The sequence below is a fragment of the Poecilia formosa genome, unplaced genomic scaffold, assembly GCF_000485575.1.
Source record: "Poecilia formosa unplaced genomic scaffold, Poecilia_formosa-5.1.2 Scaffold11, whole genome shotgun sequence".
Classification (NCBI taxonomy): Eukaryota; Metazoa; Chordata; class Actinopteri; order Cyprinodontiformes; family Poeciliidae; genus Poecilia; species Poecilia formosa.
The window spans coordinates 4,744,034-4,765,300 of record NW_006799950.1 but is presented as its reverse complement, the minus strand read 5'-3'; the positions used below and the strand labels follow the sequence as shown (position 1 = coordinate 4,765,300).

Below are 21,267 nucleotides of genomic sequence, written 5' to 3'. Positions count from 1 at the left end.
AAATAGATCTCGATAGGCTTCAGATGGCATAAAGTAGAGTAGGGCCTTTTCATTTTCTACTCCTTATTTGGAGTCTTCACCAACCAACCGTGTTAAAACCTGCCCTAAGTGGGGAGTTTTACTTCCTTTCGCTCATTTATTTCTTGCTTCTTTTTGTCTCCAACTTATTAAACTTCTCGTCTTCCTCCTCCTCAGCTTCACGTTGCTTAAGAGGTCCTCTAATATGTCCCCTTCTCTCTTTTGTTTCCAGTTTCAAGTTGATTCTCCTTCACTTTCCTCCCTTGCAGATGTTTCCGCCCATGCGTTCGCTCCTTCTAAGTACATAAATGGCAAAAACCCCCAGGAATGACTGAAGTCTGGACCCAGTAACTGAGGACAGCCCTCTCCAAAGAGGACTCGGGGGAACGCTCACTAGTCCCATGCCTCAAAGAGCGGACACCACAGAGAGATGACTGAAACAGGAAGAAAGACAAAGGGGTTAAAGCTGGCGCATTAGGTTGAAAGTTTATGAAACAAGAAAAGAGTTGCTGCTAGAGAGGTTGGAAGGCGTGTCTGGAGTAGAAAAAATGAGGACAGAGGGGGACAACTTATTTCAGAACCCAGTGTCCTCTTACAAAAGCAGAGAATTTCAAAAAGTAAAAAAAAAAAAAAAATTGGGAGAGAAAGTGGTAGAGGGATAGAATGTGATTAGCAAGGTAGCTGCTGCAGTAAATAGACAGTGTGGGGGGGAAAAAAGCAAAGCATGATTGCTCTGCGTCATAAGAGCATACAAATTAAAACTACTGACTCTACAGAGACATCATGACAGACAGCATCATGATGAATGTGAAGCTGCAGGACGTCCTTATCCGTCACTCGTGTCATTTGAGCAAAAGTGAAATAAATGTGAAGTCATAAAAATGTTAAAGTGCTAAACTAAATGAACCACTGCACCTCCTTTTATAGTGCCTCCAAATTTCTCGCAAATGGCTCAAATTACAGTTAACACACCACAGGGATTTTAGGGGCCTTAAGCGCTGCAACATAAAAAATAGTTCAAGATGTTTTCAAAGCATCCCTGAAGCTCCACTGCAAGAAGCAGCACATTGTAGCCGCCGTATGACGCTCTTTAAACGGAAAACACATCAAATCCACTGAGTGGATATAAATCCCTGAAAGAAATAATAGTCAATTCAGATCCAGAATGTTTTAAATCATAAATGCTGGTGTAAAAATCAGATGCATTCAACATGTATGGCAAACTGTTAAGCTTAAAGCTGTTCATGTTGGAAGAATAATCTAGATAAATATCGTCCACTTAACGTCAAACTCCAATGTGTAAATTATCTTTTCAAAACGGATGCTTAGAGTGCTGGTTGCTATTCTAATTAATTACATCGTGTTTCCTAGTGTATTCAGTGCCATATTAGTCAATATTCTGCTTTTAAAGAATCGATTTATGTGCTGTTGAGCAATAGCGCTTGAGAACTTCTATGTTCTTCCTTTGGTTTTAGCAGCTTTTCCAGCCAATATAAAGCAGCTTCCTGTGTCTGAACATTTTCACATCAACTAATACATGGGATGAGCCAGTGCTGTGTGTTCTGGATGTTTTACCAATTAGCTTGGGTACATTTGCTCTGGATGACAAACCTGCCATGTTCTCCACAAACCAGTCGTACACAGGCAAACTCATAATACACTGAATTTGAAGGCAACATCGATGTCAGTCAAAGCCATTTTTTTTCTGGCTATATTTCACATCCCTCGAACCTAATTGTTTCTCTTCAACATGTTTTATATGCGAGCAGAAGTTTATTTACTAAATAAAAATAACATTATGACCTGGAGTGGCTCTGTTGTACATTAGATGAAGAAACTAACAGATTTTATTTCCGTCATGGGGCTCACTCTTCAGATCTCTGTAAGTGCAACTTTGAAAATGGCTTCTTTTTAATTGTTTATATAACCTTAAGAAGAGTATTCACTTAATTATAGCAGCTGCAGCTCGACTTGTGTGAAACTCACTGCATATTCACCCTGCTGGAACTTAGCAGGGGTTTAGAGATAAGGATGGAAAGCTCCTCCACATTCAAGGTTAGTTCATCCCATTTTTCGGTTTTCCTGTTGCAATTCAGCAAGTTGATGCGATGCACTTATCAAACTTTGTTGTGAATTTATCTTTGTTCTTTTGGAAGCAATACAAGTATGAGCAATTTTTATTGACGTCATATCCATGGAAATTATGAGTTTTGTGTGATTTCATCACAGGAGATAAAAGTTCTGACGGTAACTGTAATAAAAACACCAGTGGAAGTCGTGTCAGCACATTAAACACACATCTATATGATTACTTTATGCTTTAACCAAACAGAGGTTTGGTTAAGTATTTCTGTACATCCTTAATGATCCATTTTGCTTCGGACTTATAGTCTAAAAATAATACAAAATCTAGGATGGATGATGAGGATGCAGATGGAAAGACGAACAGATGGGTAAACCATGGATAGATAACTAAACAAATTAAGTGATAGTTGGGTAATCAATGGATGAACAAATCATTAATAGACAGATGGATGGATGGAAAAAACAGATTGTTGCACAGGTAGATGGAAGAAACACTGATAGATGGATGGAAGAAATAAAAGTCTGGATGGCAGGATGAATAGGTGGATGATGGACCAACAGACACATGCAAGAAATGATGACTCAACATTTAGGAAATGGAAATGAAAACCTTTTCATGCTCCTTTTTCCACACTAATCAAGATATTTGAAATCCTTACATGATAATCAGAATTTATCTGGACTGCGTGGGACCTCTGAGTTTACAATATCCTTATATTCCATCCTGCATCCTGGTTAATGGACAAAACTGAGCCTTAGCTTCATTTTTCAAAACAATAGTGCCTAACGGAGACAGCAGCGTGGTCTCCACAGTGTGGTAGGATTTGTACAAATGATAGTAGTGGGAAGTTAATAAATCACTTTACTCCAACGCTGCCCTCCCACACAGCTTTGCTGTCCTGCTGCTCTCCGGCAGCCCGGTGTTGAGCAGAGGCCGCAAACAGCATTTATGGCTTCAATTTGCTCCATGATAACGCACAGGCCCTCACTTCTTGGTTTTGCTCACATAAAGATTTGATAAAACCGAAATGGAGATCCAAAAAAAAGGGGGCGATTTAGAAGTTTTCAGGAGAGGAGAAACAAAGGCCCCGTGGGTTTCATGAGAACAACTTCAAGTCAAACAAGGAAGGAACAAACAAATCAGACTGATGAGTGAAGCATCCAATAAACCTATAGGTGATTTTTGGTCACAACAAAATGGAAAACAAACAAAAAATAATATAAATATCAACTCAGATGACATGCAGTTTGTGCTCTATGAATGCAGTCTGTTTGCTTATGCATGCAGCACCATGCAAGGTGCAAACAGGCTCACAGGGAGGCCAGGACTCTGGCGCAGAGCTGAGTGGGCGAGGGGCCAATATGTCTTTTAACCTGTTCACCCTGGAACCTCGTTCCAGCAGAAAGTGGCTTGAAAAAGGTTTAGAACGAGCATCAAATGGTTGATTTGTTGGATGAAAGCGAAAGAGCAAATGTTGTGCCAAAACTGTAATTACTGTTTCTTTCATTAAACATTCATTTCCAAGGCTTTAATGTTGAGTGTTTTGAAAAGGCAAACCCAAAATTTCAGCAAGAGGGGATGACTGACAAAACGCTCGGCTTAAATTTGGATTTTTAAGATTCGGTTTAAGTGATTAAATTGTTTCCTGAGGAAAACGGAGAAGAATGACCTGAACGAGTTTCAGGGAGAAATGTGAATATTTTTGTAAAGACAGTTACACAGCACATTGTATTGAAGCTGTAAAAACAATAGCAGAGGAAAACTGATTATCTGATATGAAGCTACGCAAACAGAACAACTGGAATTAATTTAGGATGGAGCTGAAAGAAAATGTGCTGGGAAAAAAACCCTCTCTTCGGCATCTGGACTTTTATTATAAGTTAATTTAAAATTTATGGTTTGATTGCAAACATTCAAAGTTAAAATGACAAAACTGGACATGACACAGCAGTGGAGAACATAGAGAGAAGTGCAAATTAGGAATAAAAAAAAGAGCAAAAAGTTTTATATTTCTGTTGTTGAGGTGGTGGGAACTATTATGTAGTGGCTGCCTGAGCAGATAGTCAAGCCTGCCAAACACCGGAGAGCAATAGACAGTGGAGGGGAGATCAAGAAAAGCACTTTAATGTCCTTCATGCTCCTCCCTGATGCTCTTTACACTTTGTTTGTCCCTGCTGTTGTTTGGAAGCAGTGACTCTCCCATGGGATGCCCAACGGTCCCAGTCTCTCCAAAGTGCCTTCATCCTCTGCTGTTTGTAATTTTCTGTCTAACGCTCAGTCCAGTGCAGGTTATCGCCAGCCTGGTTGAAACCTGCAGCAGCTGCTGTCCGAGCTGCAGCGTCACAGAGGTTGAGGTAGGGCAGATACACTGCGATGATTGTCATCAACGCATAAACTCCTGCTAAAACCTGCTGCAGGTTTAATGCAACAGGAGTTTATTGCCTCACTTATCACAAAAGTAACTACTGTATTTTTTTTCAACTTTGATTTCTGCATAAATACAAAAATAATAATAATACTAATATTTTCCATATGATTGTTCAAATATCCCTTCAACTCAGCAGCGGTTCTTGCATGGAGGACAGCCTGTCCATGTTATTTATGAACACAAATCACATTCAACTGGCATTGACAGGTTTGATTTTTTACTGAAGTGGGGATGTGATACAAAGTTTGGTTTGGTTTAACCATTAACACTGACACAAACTAATTCTACACAGAAACCAAGAACACTCAAGTTAGTTTAAGCAATAAAATATTAAACTATAGAGATTATATTTGGACTAGATAACAACAATTAAAACATATATTTATTTTTCAATCTAATAAGATTGGAATCAACAAGCTTGGATATTATGAGGCCCGACTCTGGGTTTGCAGTGCATCAGGGATATTAATATTAAAGCTGCACCCAGTGAACTCAAGTGTCTGATTCAGACATAAATGTGAGCAGGAGAAAGAAACAGGCAGTGAAAGCTTTGTAAAACTTGTTTGGTATGCTTGACTCTTCTTTGATAGCAACCCTGATTGAAGCTTTAGGTTCACAAATGAAGGGAACTTTAAAGGCTGAAAGAGTAAAAGAGAGAAAACTGGAAGCAGAAGAGCAGAACATGCAAAAAAGCTTCAACAAGAGAAGCTCGACTTTGAAGCTCCGTTTTTTTTTCTGTATTATTTCTACATAAAACCAGCTGCCATCTAAATAAAACAAAGAGATCCCCCTCCTGAACCCATATGACGTAACAAGTTTACCCAGTTTAAGTAGGGAATCTGAACCGATCTATTGTCCCGAAACCGTGGGATGGCTGTTACCTATAAGGGAGTTTAGGGAGGAATATGAAGAAACCCGCCGCATCTTGTCGATGGTCTCAAACGAGAGGATGTACTCGTCGTTGTCGGGGCTCCCCAGCGTGCTGCTGGCGCTGCTGCTGGTGCTCAGGTTACCAGGAGAGAAGGCTGCTGGGCCGCCTACAGAGCAGAAATTGAGAAAAGTGGCATTTATTACTCCAGTTGCTGCTGGATAAATTGTAAAATAAAAATAAAGGAAACCATATTACACCCCAATAAGTAAGGAAACAAACTTGTCCTTGGAGACCAACCCCTCATAACTTCATGTGAGCTTTCCGGTCCAGGCATGAGCTGCTGTAGCTCACAGTTTCCCCAAACACTACTCTGACTCATACGAGCTCAAATGCCATGCATCCTCCTAACAAACCACAGGCTGAAATGTGAGAATGGAGATTGGTGGAGAATAAAGAGCCGCTCTGCTCGGAGCTCATTGATGATAAACACCCCAGCGCATCGGAACGAGCGGCGAGAAGGTGAATTAGAAATGGTGTCAGCAGTAGGTTAGGCACTTCACCGAGCGCCGGTGATTTAGCGCTACACGCAGCTCATGCATTACTCAGTGTGGCAGCGCTGGTTCGGAGGGGAGCACGCCCGGCTTTGGCTGCCTGAATCACCGAGAGGTGACAGAAACACAGAAGGCTGGGAGTGACAGCAGGCTGGTGTGTGCTTGGAAAGTTGTGGGGAGGAAATGTTAGACTGACATTTCTACAGCTGGCCGCAAATGGGATCATTTGTCTTTATCTGGAACCTATTTTAATGAACAAAACGATCACACTTTTTCAGCCTGATAAATACAGCTGTAGGAGGCTGTATGATATCAACATTTAACTAAATAAGGAAAATGAAAAGGTAAAAAAAAAGAAGGAATTTGAGTCATTTATTAGAAGGATGGAGGTAATCTGCTCCAGTTATCTGTCTTTAAGGGAGGAGGGCAGCATTATGGATTTTCCAGGTACATGGATCCATTTCATAGCAGAGTCAAGTAACTATGTTATCTTCAGTTGTTATGACAATACTTTATTTATCAAATTACTCAATCATAGCTGTATCTGATGTCTTAAAATTAGGCCTCTGTTTCTTTAAGAGGCTCCTGCCCTTTCTTATCCTCTACCTTCAGAAAGTTATCACAACATTGCCTTTTCATTATTCTCAGAAACTTTTAGGAGTGTTGGACTGAGACGTAGTTAATATAGGTGGAGCACAGCATGCTGCTATTTGACAAATGTTAACAACAAGCCAACAAGTTGCATTAGGATGAGCTGAAATGTAAGCAATTTTCTTAAATTACATTTCTCTACTTTGAGATTGTCAAATTCATTCCCAGAAATTGTCAAAATTTAAGAGATGGACTCCGGAAGTCCATGGATTGATTGGTGTGAGCTCTCTGTTGCCTAGTGGTGATGCATCAGTGAGGCTGAAAAAGGCTGAAAGTGGCATGCAGGTCTTGTGACGTCTGCTTTTGTCATGTTGGTTCAGTCACAGAGAGAAACAAAAACCAGAACTTCAGATGAATATTTTGGTTTAGTTCAAACTCGGGGCATGTTGAATGGAGGTTTCAGTAACGGGCTCCTTCAAAAGTCCGCAACATGCTCACCATCCACTGCTAGAGATCTTTCTTATCGAGTTAAAAATACAGCAACATTCTGTAAATGTTCTATTACTGTCAACAAAATTTTCAATGAAACTGAACAATTTTCAAGAATTATTATTCATTCACAGGAATATAACACTTCATATAACAGTCCTGCAACCTCTAGCCCCAAAAGAAATGTCTCTAAACCTTCAGCACCAAGGACAGCTCAGCGTTTCCGAGAACAAAGTGAATGGGGAAAACAACGCCGCGGCTCTTTTTATTGGATATTCTCAGTAAATATGGAATCAAATTCTTAGCAGGGCTACCCCATTAATAATAGCTAAGAGGAAAACTGAAAAATATTTCCATTCAATGAGATAAGCAGAACTGCTTCATAAAAAAAAAATCACCACATATTGAACTGGAAATTAAGTGAATGGGAAAAATGTCGTAGAAAAAGAAGATTAAACCCTTTTAAATACAGGACTAAAAATGTTAAATTGGTACTTTAAACTAACGGTGGAGAATCTGAAGAGTGGTTGGGGGATTGAAGGTACAGAAGCAAATAATGTGTAAAAAAGAATTTAAATTCCTACAATCCATTTTCATGAATACTTGAACTGCATGCGTCAGGTTCTCAGCTCTACCTGGAAACAGGGAATGAACTCGGTGAAAAAGTTGAGCTCCCTACTGCAAACTCCACCATAGTCACTTTCTATCATAACTGCATAAAGAGTGCAGATATATTAAAGATGTGGCTGCACAACATTAGAAAAACACCCAATTGAAATACCATCTCTAAATATTTAGATGATGTTATGATAAAAACACATTTTTAGTTTGTTTTTTTTTAAATATCCCGTTTTATGGGGTTTGGAATCGCAGCCACTAAAAACACACAGCGACCATAGAATGTGGTGAAAGTTCATCGCCGTCCTGCTGAACTTGAGTGGCTGGCGCTCAAATAATAATTTCCCACCAAATATTTCATCTGAGCAGCACTATGTGATTGTAATACAGCAAAAACGGAAATTGCAATGGCAAGTGCTATGCAATATATTGTGCAGCATAGATTACATCTGAAGAATTTCATTTATGTTTTTTCTATTGAGAAAAGACACATTTTGGTCATTTTATTCCTCTCCTACAAACAGCTGCCTTTAATCTCAGTTTCTCACCATCCATCTCTCTCTCTGTCTTACCTTCTTCATTCAGGTTGAGGTTCTGTAGACTTTTGTTCAGATTGCGGGCGGTCGTTACCGCTCGGATGTTGGTGTAAGAATTGACGGATCGCAGACGAGGGATGGCCGGGCTGTCTCTCACTGGAGTCATGTTGCCGGGTTCTGATTGTTGGCAGAGACGGAAGAAAAGAAAAAAATGTGTTATTGATGTTTGAAACGTAAAGACAAAACCTTCTGCTGCCCTCATTTTTGATAAACTGTGTGAATTTAGGAACATTTTAAAATTTTAAACTAAACTTGTAAAACTGGAGAATATTTCCTTAAAAGAAAAAAAATCCAGCAACAAGAAATGTCAGAGCGCTGTACAACTATTTGATTTGCTCCCCTTTTCGGTGTTAGTCTAATGCTTTAAAGGGGGAAATTAAACTCGATATGCTACATAAGCATATGGTTTACCGCATACACTTATCCTTGAATTCACTACACACCTGCCTGTAACTCCAGCTTTAGACTTTGCTCAAAAATACTCAAAAATCTGTGATGGATAAATGGAGGGCAAGATTTGCGAAGCACACTTTCTAATTCATGGCAAATGAACATTATTAAAACAATTATAGGCCTTGTGGGAATAATTCTCCTCAAAGAATGCCAAATAGCACGATAAATTCACTTTTGGTGAAAGAAAGAAATCAAATTGTGATGTGTTTTCACATCTTCAAACAAGATCTGGTTCAAATCACCTGCAGCGTTGGCTGGCGATGGCACGGCGTAGTTCTTCTCTTCTTCTATGAACTGGAGGGCGACTGTGCAGAAGTTGCTCTCATACTGGACCACCAGGTGACTCAGGGCCACCACCAGCTCCTGGGAAATGGCAAAAGCACAACAAAAAAAAAGAACATCCAGCATACTCAGGGATTTTTTTTAAAGAGACCATCTTGATACTCTTACTGAAATTTTGAAATATTTGTAACTTTGGGAAAATGCTATTAGTGAAATAATCTACCAGTAGAATTAGGCTTTCTTTTCGTAAATATTAAGGAATTAATTACTTAAGAAAACCTTCCATATCTTGCAGAAGAGATACTGGTAAGTTTGCTTTGTCTTATTTCAAATGTTCTAAGATAAATGTACTAGAAAGAAATGTCTTATGCTTGCATTTCAAATGCATCATTACAAAGAAACCCCCACAAAATAAAAAACGTTATTTGTAAATCTCAGGTACGTTTCTGCTTCCATGAAATCCACGATGAAGCTGCATTTAATGTGTGATCGGTGATGAGTGCGACTGTGCAGAGACCTTGCGGACCACGGGGCTGCCGTCGTTGATGAGTTGAGCCAGCATCATGGCCACGTTGTGGTCGATGGTGGTGGAGTGGTCGGTCCTCTCTGCAGAGTTTCCAACAAATGTTCCCAGAGCAAACACGGCAGCACATCTCACCTGCAATTAAATACAGATGACAAACCTCAACTTTCTGTTCTGCTGGCGTGTGATACAATGCTGTGAGCGCAACTCTCAGACTTTTAAACACTTTCCCTCTCATTTAAGATACACAAAACTGACAGAATGCCAAGTGAGACCAATAAATAAAAGTTTTAGAAGCAATTAAACACTAGTTCGTCTCCCAGCATCAGTATAAAATGTGGAGATCATCGGAGCTGCAAGCGTCTATTAGCTGATCGGCGGTAAAGTATCTCATTTCTCTCTTTCCACTTCAGTGGATGTTTAATCTAAACTCGGCGTCGCCCAGAGAGGATTCTCCATTAGCGACTGATGTCATAAACCAGACCAAATTACAGCACAAGAATTAATATTTTTCTGAGTGGTTTATGGTAGCAACACAAAAGCTTTCTGCTTTAGAGTCATGAAGATACACCATCATGTTCATTTTCCAATTTTGGCAATAGTTTTAAGAGCGGAGAAAACCTGTACCTTAATGTTGATGATTTTATTAGAGGTAAATTGCTCATCGTGAATATTTCAAGAGAACAAATGCATTTAGAGGAAACAGCAGAGCTTTTATGAATCCAAGAATTGATTTAAAAGCTATATTTTGTTTTCAATAAAGAAAAAGGAATAAAATCTAATTCAAGGTTTGACAATGTGAAGTGCTTTACTTGGTTTTAATTTCTGGTCGTGGTAAATTTTACGTCCTGAAGACAAATCTATAAAACCTTTATCTGGTTTCAGCATGAAATCTTTCTTGATCCTTTTTCTTTCTTCTTTTTAAATCACAAAGTTGTGTCTGGTTCAGTTAAAATTTTAAATGACTTCAATCTGTTTCATTTGCAGTAAACAAAAAAAAAAACACTTGGCAAAACTTCTTAGACACTTTGAAACATTTAAACAAAGTCTTCAACAAAAAACTCTATCCTCTATGACTATAACATGCACACTAACTACGGAAATTTTTGATAAACACATTTTTCAGTCATCTGACTGGCAGTGTGCAGTCAGCGAGGATTATGGAGGGTCAGATCTGGTTGTTTTAATTTTTTTTTTATACACATGTATTCTTAACCACTTTTAGATTTTTTTTTTTGTTTGTTGTTGTATAAACCTACATTTTGATGCTGCTGTTACACCTGAATTTCCTCTGTGTGGGACAATAAAGAATATTTCTATTTCTGGGTTAGCCAGTGAACCGTTTGGAAAACTGCAGTCACTCCAGCCCTGTCTTTGTTATCCAATTTAAACCTACAGGTACGGCATGAATGAAACATTTTGCAGTTTTGAATTTGTGATATTTTAAGACCTTGGTTTTCCTTCATACCAGAAACCAGACCTTGCTTACTAATCACGCAGGTTATCTGCAAAATTAAAATGGGACTTGGTGTTGAAGTTACTGACAGCTCCCAGAGAGAGAGTTTAATATGCCTCTGGTCTTAAAGGTGTATTACGCAAATGTAAGGACAGACAGCGCAGTCTTTTGAGCATCTCATAAATCTCTGCCTTAGAGAGAAAAGAAACCAATTTTTTGTTTAATTTTCCTTTCATGGAAGCCTATCTAACAGAAAAGAGTTGTTTATTTAATAGAGGAAGAGCTAAAATTACACATGCTCTGAATGAGACATTCATGGTCGTCTCCTGACTCCTTAATCCAGAAAACTATCAATACACCTCCATCATCGAAGGCAGCAAACAAGAGAAAACTCAAAATATCAACTGGATGGCAATTCAATGGATATGAAAATGTCCTTTAAAACTTTTTTCAACTACGATACACAGAGTATCTCAGGTTGAGCCCTGGAGCAAGAGGGCGACAGCAGCAGAAGACCAACTCAAGTGATGTTCCTGTCAACTACAAGAAACTAAAAGTTACATTTCACACAGATTTGTCAAAGCCAGGCAAAGCTACAGAGTCAATACAGACTAAAATCTCAGGAATGTTTCTGACACCTTGTTGGACCAGGTAAATGCAAGGTGTACCTGACAAAGTGGCCGGTGAGTGCATTACTTGCTAAGTTTTTGTGAAATTCAACTCACTCATTTTTTTAAACAGGGTGATTGTCAGACAGACGCCTGAACCATAAGACCTTCCAGGTGATGTTTTACCTGCATCGTCCCATCAGGCTGTGCAAGAGGTCTTTGGTGTCTCCATGTGAGCTTTTTCTGACAACCTCTGTCAGAATAAAACAATCCTTAGTGGCCTCAAGAGTTATTATTAATTTAAAGCTGTGAAAGAAAACAAAATGTTTTGTGACTTTGTCAGAGAAACCCTGGAGAGACTGGACACTTCATGGTCAGCGACTTTAACCTGAGGCCTCCTCGATGCCGCTCGATACCAGAAAGGGGTTATTTGTTGCGGCATCCTCGTTATCGACTTCTTTGGTATCTGTCATTAAGTTTAAAAAGTAGGAAAGAGAAAAGCACTTTTCCATCGAATGAAACTTTGTCCTTGACTGGATTTAACCAGGCAGTAGAAATGTCTTTATTTTTTCACATTTTTAAACTATACTGAAGCTACTGTACAAAGTATGTCTACAATTTTTTTTTGTCAAACTAAAATTAATCTACAACTAAAGATTAAGACTCAATTTTTATCTTTTTTGAAATTCTTTTCATTGAAGACAGCGTCTTCCATGTGCACAGCTGGGAAGTTGCAAACTCTGAAAGAGTGAATGTCTGCCTGCTTGTAGATAGTTGTGAATTTATGCAGCTCTTATTTTCCCTGCCAGGCTATGAAAAAGCAACACAAAAAGTCAAATTTCCACCACAGAGGAGGACATTTTTTTTTATTCATAGGGTCATTCCTAAAACCCCAACTAAAAAATACTATTTACCCTAAAAACAATCAATATCTACATTACAAAAGATTGGTGTTTGACTCCAAAACGGAGATTAACATCTACAATGTGACCTTTTTAACAGAATTCGTCATATTATAATTTCTACCACACAAAAGTCTAAAATGCAAGATTTATGTGGAAAGAAAACAAAAATAAACCCTCTGCAGCCCTTACCAACAAAAATTGTTATATTGTTGGACCAAAAACCTCAACATGCAGGAGAGGCTGTGACTGTTTTCTGCAGACCTCAGTTTCAACCCTGCAGATAAAACAGATGCCAGGGAGGAGGGTTTTTGCTGGAAGCAACTGTTTTTCTAGCAACATCTGGGTGAATGTTGGGGCGATCTCTGCACGCTGCTCTCTGGCGTCCATGCATGACCCAGGAAGGTGCTGGAGGCTCCAGCTGCAACATGAAGGATGTGCGTCTGGACAGAAGAGCGATCTACTTACTGGGAACATGAGGGATCACCGTGCGAAGGCATCTGATCGTAAAACATTCATACGCTGGTTCCCTGCTCAGTGGAGTTACAGAACGGCTTGTTTCTGTGTTCAGTCGAGCATGTAAGGGCCAAAGATGTACAACATGACTCAACAGATGTTCCTTCGGTATTTCTTCAGACAATTTCTCGAAATGTGTGCAATTTTTATGTCCAAAAACGTTGTCAAGCAGCACTATTACCATCACAATAAGCCTAAATTCTACCATATTTTGCTAAAATCTTAGTTTTCTGTGCTCATAAAAAAACAGTTCACTGTTATAATGCAAAGACAGATGGACAACAATACATGTAATATAGGAGAAATTGTATTTATCCAAACTGATTTTCTTTCATGCCTGACACTAACTTTAGATTTGGATGTGGCTGCTGGTATGAAAACTTTATCATTAAAATCCAAAGTAAAACAAAAGTTTTCATAGATTTTTTTTCTTCTCATCTTAATCAACCAGCACTTATTTGTATTTTTTTTTCCTCACAGTATTAAAGTAGTAATAGAAAAAGGAGAATACAAGGATAACAAGTAAGAAGTCAGAATGTTAAATGTGTTCATAAAACAAGCTTCTTCCTCAATCTGCAGGACCTTAACACTGGCGTCATCTTAATTATTTTCATCTGATATTTCAAATTGACTCTGGATCCCACAGTTTACCTGTAAACGCTTTGAATGACCTTCAGTTTAATACAAATTGTGGGTTGCATTTACTGGCACCTCTGGTATAAAGTTGCCAGAGGTTCCTTTTTACCAGAGCTCATCAGACGTTATGATGAGCTCGAGAGAAAGGAGAGAATATAAGACGACCGAGTGCTATGGAGGATCTAGAGAGAGAATTATAAAAAAGATTCCTCTGCCTGGCTGCAAATCAAATATAAAAGTAGAAAACAGTTCTGTCACAATGGCAGAAGGAAGTTGTATAAAGTAATAACAGCAGGGGGATCAAGCATTGTTGCACTCGTTGGTTTTTAATAAAAAACTATTATTTCAGAGCGATACTGTGGTAGTGCAATAAAACATTAATTTATGTTGAGGTTTTTACATGTATTTTACCAGGGGTGAAGATAAATCTATCTGGCACTTTATCTCCTTTAGCCAAGTTCTGACCACCATTATTCATAGAGCTCATTTTTATGACTTTTTCAAACAAGAGCCAGCAAAGGAATTTCATTATATGCAACTACTCTTAAACTTTGTGCTACACATTTTTTTGTGACGTCGTTGAAAATGTTTGACATTTATTTCACATGTCTGGTTTCTCATAGTTATCTTACTGCAGAAAACGGGAAGACAATCAAAGGTAGAACAGTTCTGTCTGCTACGTTTAGCTCATTTTAAGCCAGAATACAAATGGAGCACAATGTCTTAATTTTTATAAATATATATATATATATATATATATACACACACATATACATATATATATATGCTTGTATATATAAAGCCTGACTTGTGTCCCGCACTTCTGAATACATCCCAGCCAGTGAAGGTTTAGAAAAATGCAGCCTGTGAAGAACCTCAAACTGCTGATCGAGCACAGAAATAGTCGGCTTCTCTCCACCCTTCATCTGTGAAATCTGCACCCAGCTCAGGCTCCCACACAGCTCCAGTCATGAAACACTTGTCAAAAGAAAAGAGAGGCTTGTGGATGCTGATGATCCACCAAGACTTTCTTTGGAGGAATGTAGGAGTAGTTGGGCAAAGGAGAGCGTGCTCAAGAGCTGAACACAGCGACAGCTGTGGGAAGAAGGCCGTCTAATTCTGTGATAAATGTAGCGACAACTCTTGTTTGTACGTTTAATCTAGTTTGAAAGCATAAAAACCAGCACTTTTTTTTTTAAAGCTTTGTTTATTCGTGTGGCATTGCTCCATTTTTCTCATGACAGCTTCAACTTCAGAGGGAAAAATCTTAATAGGAAATCTAAAAAATGTAAAGCTAAGAAAGATCTGGATTCTACAAACAAATAATAAAATAAATTCATTATTAATTAAAAATCTTATCAGTTTGAACAATAGAAACAATCAATAAAGTAATTATAAATCAGGAACAAGCAGCAGCTGACAAAACCTTTTGAACATTTTTACATCTTGCCACATTACAAACAATCTGCAATCTGTTTTATGACAAAATAATTGCGCTTTACTGTGGAGTGGAAAAATATTTGTCTGACAATCTGAAAATGAGGTGTGGATTCAAATTCAGGCCTCTTGAGGCAAAATTTTGGCTCTTTTGCTTCATTTTCTTAACAAAACTGATGAAGCCTGGTGAGAATGTATGGGGAGAACCAGTGAAGAGAAATGTTCAACTCTTCCTCTCTCTGTATGGACACAGAACAACTACAAAGCCAACATTTGGTGCCCCATAAATACACACCTTCATGTGTTTTTGACTGCGTTTAGGGTGTGGCTCAGACTTCTCACCTCGGGGATGGGATCCGACAGCAGCGTGTACAACTTCTCATGAGCGCTGTCTCGGACGCCGCACCAGCGCGCCGGTTCAAAGTTCTGCCAGATCCGGCCCAGGCAGATCGCCACCCACTGTCGGAGCAACGGGTGGGGGTCAGAAAGCTGCTCCAGGCAGTTGGCGATCAGGTTACCCTGGAGACAGGCCTCCTAGAGGGCAGAAAGACGAGGAAAGGATGTTGGAAACCTTAAACTGTTTAGCCGTTTACTTTGATCTTTCATCTTTTAAAAATACATGTTCTTTCCGGTTAAGAATAGACGGAGCTCTTCTGACCGTGACTGCCATCACTCGTGGCTAAATCTGGTCTTTCTGTATAGCATTCATGACAAAACAAGCTTGATAGGAGCCTAATCCACAGAGGTTTCAGGTTGACTTGAAACTCGTCAGTCTATAAATCCCCACTAACTTCTAAATCTTTTGCTGTGAGATTTGGACAGAAAATATTATAGATTAGCAACATAATAACATTAAGACTTCACTCAAATTAACTGTGAAGTCTGCAAAGTAATAACATAATTTTTTTTATACTGATGTTAAATATTGTTTAATATTTGGATTTTAGCTCTGTTGCTTTTTCTTCTTTAAGCAAGTTATCAAAAATGCAGCAACTGCAGTGACTGGAAAGAAAGTCCCATGCTATGTAAACTGAGATGATAAAACAGATCCATTCTATAGCAGCGCTGAGGAAAGCTCTGCAACGTTTCTGCAACACTTTGAGAGCTGATAACGCAGATCACATGTTTGATTTGAACGTCTCTATGAGTAAAAAAAAACCAAACAGACTTAATACAGTAAAATAAAAAAAATTAAAGAGTATTTAGTATTTTTACATACTGGATTTTTTATTTTTATTTTTGCTTTTCTGTCACATTTTGATGTTTCAGATCTTCAGACATTGAGGTTAAACTGACCTCCGCCCCCAGTTAAATCAGTTATATGATTAATTATAATTAATCACATATTTCCAGTTGAATGAACGTGTTCAGTCCTAGACTTATAGTATAAAGAAAGCGATTGAAATGAACAACATCAAGTAGGAAAAAAAGATTTTCATAAAGAAACGCAGTATGCCTCGATCTAAAGAGGACACTTTACCATCTGGAAAGGGTTAAAAAGCCATTTATAAGCTTGTGGTTCTCAGATCACCAACATCTGGGTTATGTAACAGAACAACAATCTGATGCAGACCAGCAAGTTCAACCTTGAATGATTTCAGTAGCTGCCTCATAAAAATCTGGACTGAACACTAATTGAGATGAGCTTAAATTGGCCATTCAGGCTGAAAATCCTTCCAATATGGCCGACTTAAAATGATTTGACAAAAGAAATGAGGCAGGATTCCTCCACAGGGATATAAAAGCCTCATTGTTAGCTTTCACAAATGCCAAATGGCCGTTGTTGTCCAGAAGGGTTGCAAGAATCGTCAGCATGGTCTGGATAGCTTTTTCTTTTCATAAATGAAATCATGAGAACATTTTTTCCTTTCTGTTTTTGCTCAGGTTCAATTTTATGATCTGAAACATTCAAGTACGAGGGGCAAATATTTAAAGCTTCAAATCACAGATTCTAATTAACAAAAAAACATGAATTACAACAGCAGTGAAGAAATTAGAACATCCAGGAAGTAAGCTGCCTTAGCATGTTTTATAGTTATATCTTATTAAAAAAGAGAAATTACTGGATACTCAACTCTAACTTGCATCTTACTGTTGCTCATTTGTACTGTGATGATGGGTTGGTGACAGCTAAATACTGCAGCAGCAATGTTTGCTACTATTAAAGCATAAAAATGAGCTACAGAACACATTTCTAATGAGAAACTTTTAGGATTTTCCTTTTGGGAAATGTAGGCTTGAACTGCTTCATTCAGTTGTTCTTTTTCTAATTTTCTGCTATTGTTTGTCCAAATGGTCAGTAAAATATTAATACCTACAAACCTTCACAGTAAAGAGAGAACCAGTGACTATACCTGTTAGATATTGCAGAGGAGTAATATCTAACAGGTGTAGTCTTTTCATTAAGCTACAAAGATTTATAAATAATTTTTTTGGGAAAAATTACCTTTCTATACATATATTGGATTTTTATTGATGAAAAAAATCATCATGATATTTTTTATTGCATTTTTAATCATGTAATTCTGACTAAAATCAATGTCTTTTTTGTGAGCAGTGATAACATTAAATGAAATAGAAATATGGAATTTTTGGGCCATAAAAGTTGAAAGTTTGGTTGCCCCTGGTTACATAAAAAATATATGTTTCCCTTATTGTTACACTCATGATCAAAATGAGATCCATTTTAGTCAATGTCATCATATTTGAAATCAGCAACCTGTTGACTCTTATTAATAAAAGCTTCAAATACTTTTATCAACATTGTGATTGCTGCGTGACACATTCTCAGCTGTAAATCCACAGCTGACGAATGTCGTTTAACATAAGAAACAAACAGGAAACTGAAGCTGAAAAGCAGGGAGAGAGTCTCTCTATAATGTCACGATCATCTATTATTTACAGAAACCAGCAGGAGATGTGGGAGTGCTCAGTGTGCAGAGAAATATACATGAAGGATTGGCGTTTCTGAGCCTGACGGCGGGTACAGGTTTTCTGATTTGTCACTTTTATAAAATGTAATATCAGAAACAGGCACATGAGTGGGAATAAAAGACTCAAATAACAACCATAACTAGACAGAAATATCACAAATATTTTCTTAGGAATTGTTTGCGTGTCTGGGTGGAACGGTGAGTTACATTATCCCAACGTTGCACCGCTGGGTATTTGATGAGCAGCAGACATAAAAGGCTTCTGGGATTGCACGCAGGAGGCTTGGGGGCCGACGGAAGTGACTCTTTTGGAGATAAAGTGTCACCACATCGGTGGCCGGGGCAGAAACAGAGGCTGCAGGAGTAACTGCTGCTGACAAAACTGTCACATAACCAATATCTACTGGAAATATACAACAGGCGACAGAGATGACAGCTGGCTCTGAGAAGGCCCCCCGTTTCCTGGCGAGAGGAGTAAATTAATAATTTGCCGTGTGCTCCCTCTGGCCTTCTGACGCTCCGCTCGGAGCCACACACACACACAAATTCAAACCGGTTCTGTACCTGGCCTGTGTTGTAGTTGTTGACGATGACAGCCAAAATGAAAACGGCCATGGTACGATGTTCCGCCTGAAAGAGAGGAGAGCATTCCTCAACCCTCTCACGGAAAACTATTAACATTTAAACAGCTTCGCATCAAATTAAGCAGAAACAATCGCATCAAACTCTTTTTACCGGCGACGGCGGCTGATACTCACAGGCATGTAGCTGTCGGCTAACACAGACAGGAAATACTTGTGTCCGTTGTCTTTCACCAGGTCAGCTTGACATGACTGTGAAGATGAAGAGCAGGAGTTGAGAGGCTTCACTCTTCATTCAGAGTAACACTTATTATAATGTGCTGCTTTTTTCTCTTTTCCCCCGACTGAGTGACGACTGAATACTTTTATTAAATCAGGGTATGTTGAAAAGAACGGTTGTCTTCAAATTTTCCTCAAAAACAAAAATATTAGGAAGAAAATTTGTTACTTATCCTTTGATTTATTCTTGCTTTAAATCTTTATGCTTTGTAAATTTTTTTTTTTGAAGAATTAAATTTAAACTTTTTTGTACTTTGAACATTTTTTGTCCTCGTTTGAGTCTGGTCCCTCACAGCAATAGAGCAACAGCCGTCGCCATATTTTCACCATTTCTAACTAAAATGAACAACAACAAAAAAAAAACTGTACTTCAAGCACCTGATCTGATGCTTCAGCTCTTAAACATGGCTGCATGTTTGTTATTTAAAATCTATTTTGGTAAATTTGTAAGACTTTATTAGGCCTTTTGAATTTGAGTTTTATTTGTTGGCACAACTCGTCATCTCCAAATTCTTTAACAACATTGTTTAGGAGGCGCAGTTTGTCCCCACAGTTTTTACAATTACTGTTACTCTTAAGAAAAAGGGGGAAAAAATGAGGAAAAGCACGTTACGCCTCTCTCCATCCATTTCTGTAATGTTTTCCTCAGCCAGAGTGAGATTGTGAGAACGTCACTGATATAAAGAAGAAAAATGCTTCTGCTGGATGCTCACAGTTTAACTCTCTAATGTCTAATTTGTGAGAAAATTACACTGCAAGTTTACTTCACGATCAACATGGTGATTAAAACATTAAACAAAGATATTAACACAGCACTGAACCTTTTAGTTTAAATTTTGACAAATTCCAAGTGTTTTGATTACATTAATGTGGAAGTGCCCATCCTATGAGGTTTTAAGTGAAGCGGGAAAGAAGCACACAGATGCTAGGCATCTGTGTGTGAGTGTTTAGCATTACTTACACTGTCCACAGCCAGGATTTTGGCCCAGATGAACACCAGCAGCGGCCGCAGCTCCCTGGCTGAACTCTGGAGCAGCTTTAACACATATGGGAAGATCCCAACAGACAGGGCCTGCAAGGTCCACAAACAACACAGCACCGGTGCTTACAGGGCAAAGTCATGTGGCATCTCAGCAAACAGACAGAGTGAGGATAGAATAAAGCTGAATCAGGCAGAAAACTGGATCTGATTTAAGTGTTGAGATGTTATCACTTTCTACAATGCTCTTTTACATATATATTTTTTAAATAAATAAAAAATAGAGGTTGGGACAGATCACAAAGCCATGATCTCAATCCTATGGAGAAGCTATTGGTAGAACTGGAAAGGTGTGGGTGAGTGACCAAATGGACTCAGTTACAAAGGTTCTGTCAGGAGGAATGGACCAGAACTCCAGTAAAGTATTGTGAGACGCTTGTGGAAGGAAACCCAGAGGGTCTGACCCGAATTATAAAGTTTAAAAAAACGTTATTTCCTGAAACTGGCCAAATGCATGTGAACTTCTGAAATCAATAAACTTACAAAAAAAATCTCTAAAAATGTTCTTGCAACGTTTTCTAGCATTTAGCATGAAGGGGATTGTTAATTCTTAATATGTCACCAGTAACAAAATGTTGTTTGTAAACCAAGTGAGCTGATCGCATATTTTGGTTTTACTTCATCTGAAGCTCACGTTTCGTTCTTCAGACGATAATTATTCGACTGTCCAGAGTTTGTGTTTGTTTTATTGCACTGTCGTTTAAATCTTTCAAACCATTTTGACAGATTTTAAAAATGATGCAGTTATTAATATGGTGAAACATATTTTTACGGTTTCAAATTGTATAAACTACCTTTAACATTCAGGGTTTGACTAGTCACTTAGCAGTGTCAAAACGATATATAAAAGAGGCGAACGAACCAGACTGACGGCCCAGGGCCCCAAATCCAGGAACCGCCCGAGCAGGTCCAGAGCCCTCAGCCGATGCACTTGACTCAGGAGAACCTGAAAGGCAGGAAAACAGATCAGAGGCAATCTGGGTTTGCCTGCAAAACCGGAGGGAAGTCTGAGATTAAAGGAAGAGGAAGAGCAGCAGGGAAGATGGCAGAGAAGGTGGGTTGGAACAGGTGGCGTTCCCACCACTACCAGAACCAGAACCATCACTGAGTGTGTGGGCATGCCTGTGTGGGCAGCTGGGTGTGTCCTTCTTGGCTGCCATTTCATTTGGATGCTTACAGAGGTAAAGGAGTGTGACATCATCTGAGTGGGCGCTTTAACTCACCTGCGTTCATATAATGAAATACCGCTGCCAACTGGGAATAATTTAGAAATCTGTTGCAGCCACACAGGACTATTTATAGGATGCATATGGCAGATGCTAAAAATACATAAACGCTCGTGTTTGCAAAGACTATTGCAATGCAGCATTAAAG

The 21,267-nt window shown here is 38.7% G+C and overlaps 1 protein-coding gene across 4 annotated transcripts in view; it reads right to left on the bottom strand.

Moving 5' to 3' along the window:
* rptor (regulatory associated protein of MTOR, complex 1) overlaps positions 1 to 21,267 on the bottom strand; it is a 127,576-nt gene that overhangs the window by 33,548 nt on the left and 72,761 nt on the right. For all 4 annotated transcript variants that reach the window (XM_016667365.1, XM_007545000.2, XM_007545007.2 and 1 more), the window contains 9 exons: positions 20,756 to 20,839; positions 19,816 to 19,926; positions 18,753 to 18,827; positions 18,559 to 18,624; positions 15,404 to 15,595; positions 9,501 to 9,641; positions 8,944 to 9,064; positions 8,225 to 8,365; positions 5,414 to 5,569 (listed from right to left, as the gene is read on the bottom strand). In XM_016667365.1, coding sequence (XP_016522851.1) covers positions 5,414 to 5,569; positions 8,225 to 8,365; positions 8,944 to 9,064; positions 9,501 to 9,641; positions 15,404 to 15,595; positions 18,559 to 18,624; positions 18,753 to 18,827; positions 19,816 to 19,926; positions 20,756 to 20,839 — 1,087 coding nt within the window. The remainder of the gene's footprint in view (positions 1 to 5,413; positions 5,570 to 8,224; positions 8,366 to 8,943; positions 9,065 to 9,500; positions 9,642 to 15,403; positions 15,596 to 18,558; positions 18,625 to 18,752; positions 18,828 to 19,815; positions 19,927 to 20,755; positions 20,840 to 21,267) is intronic.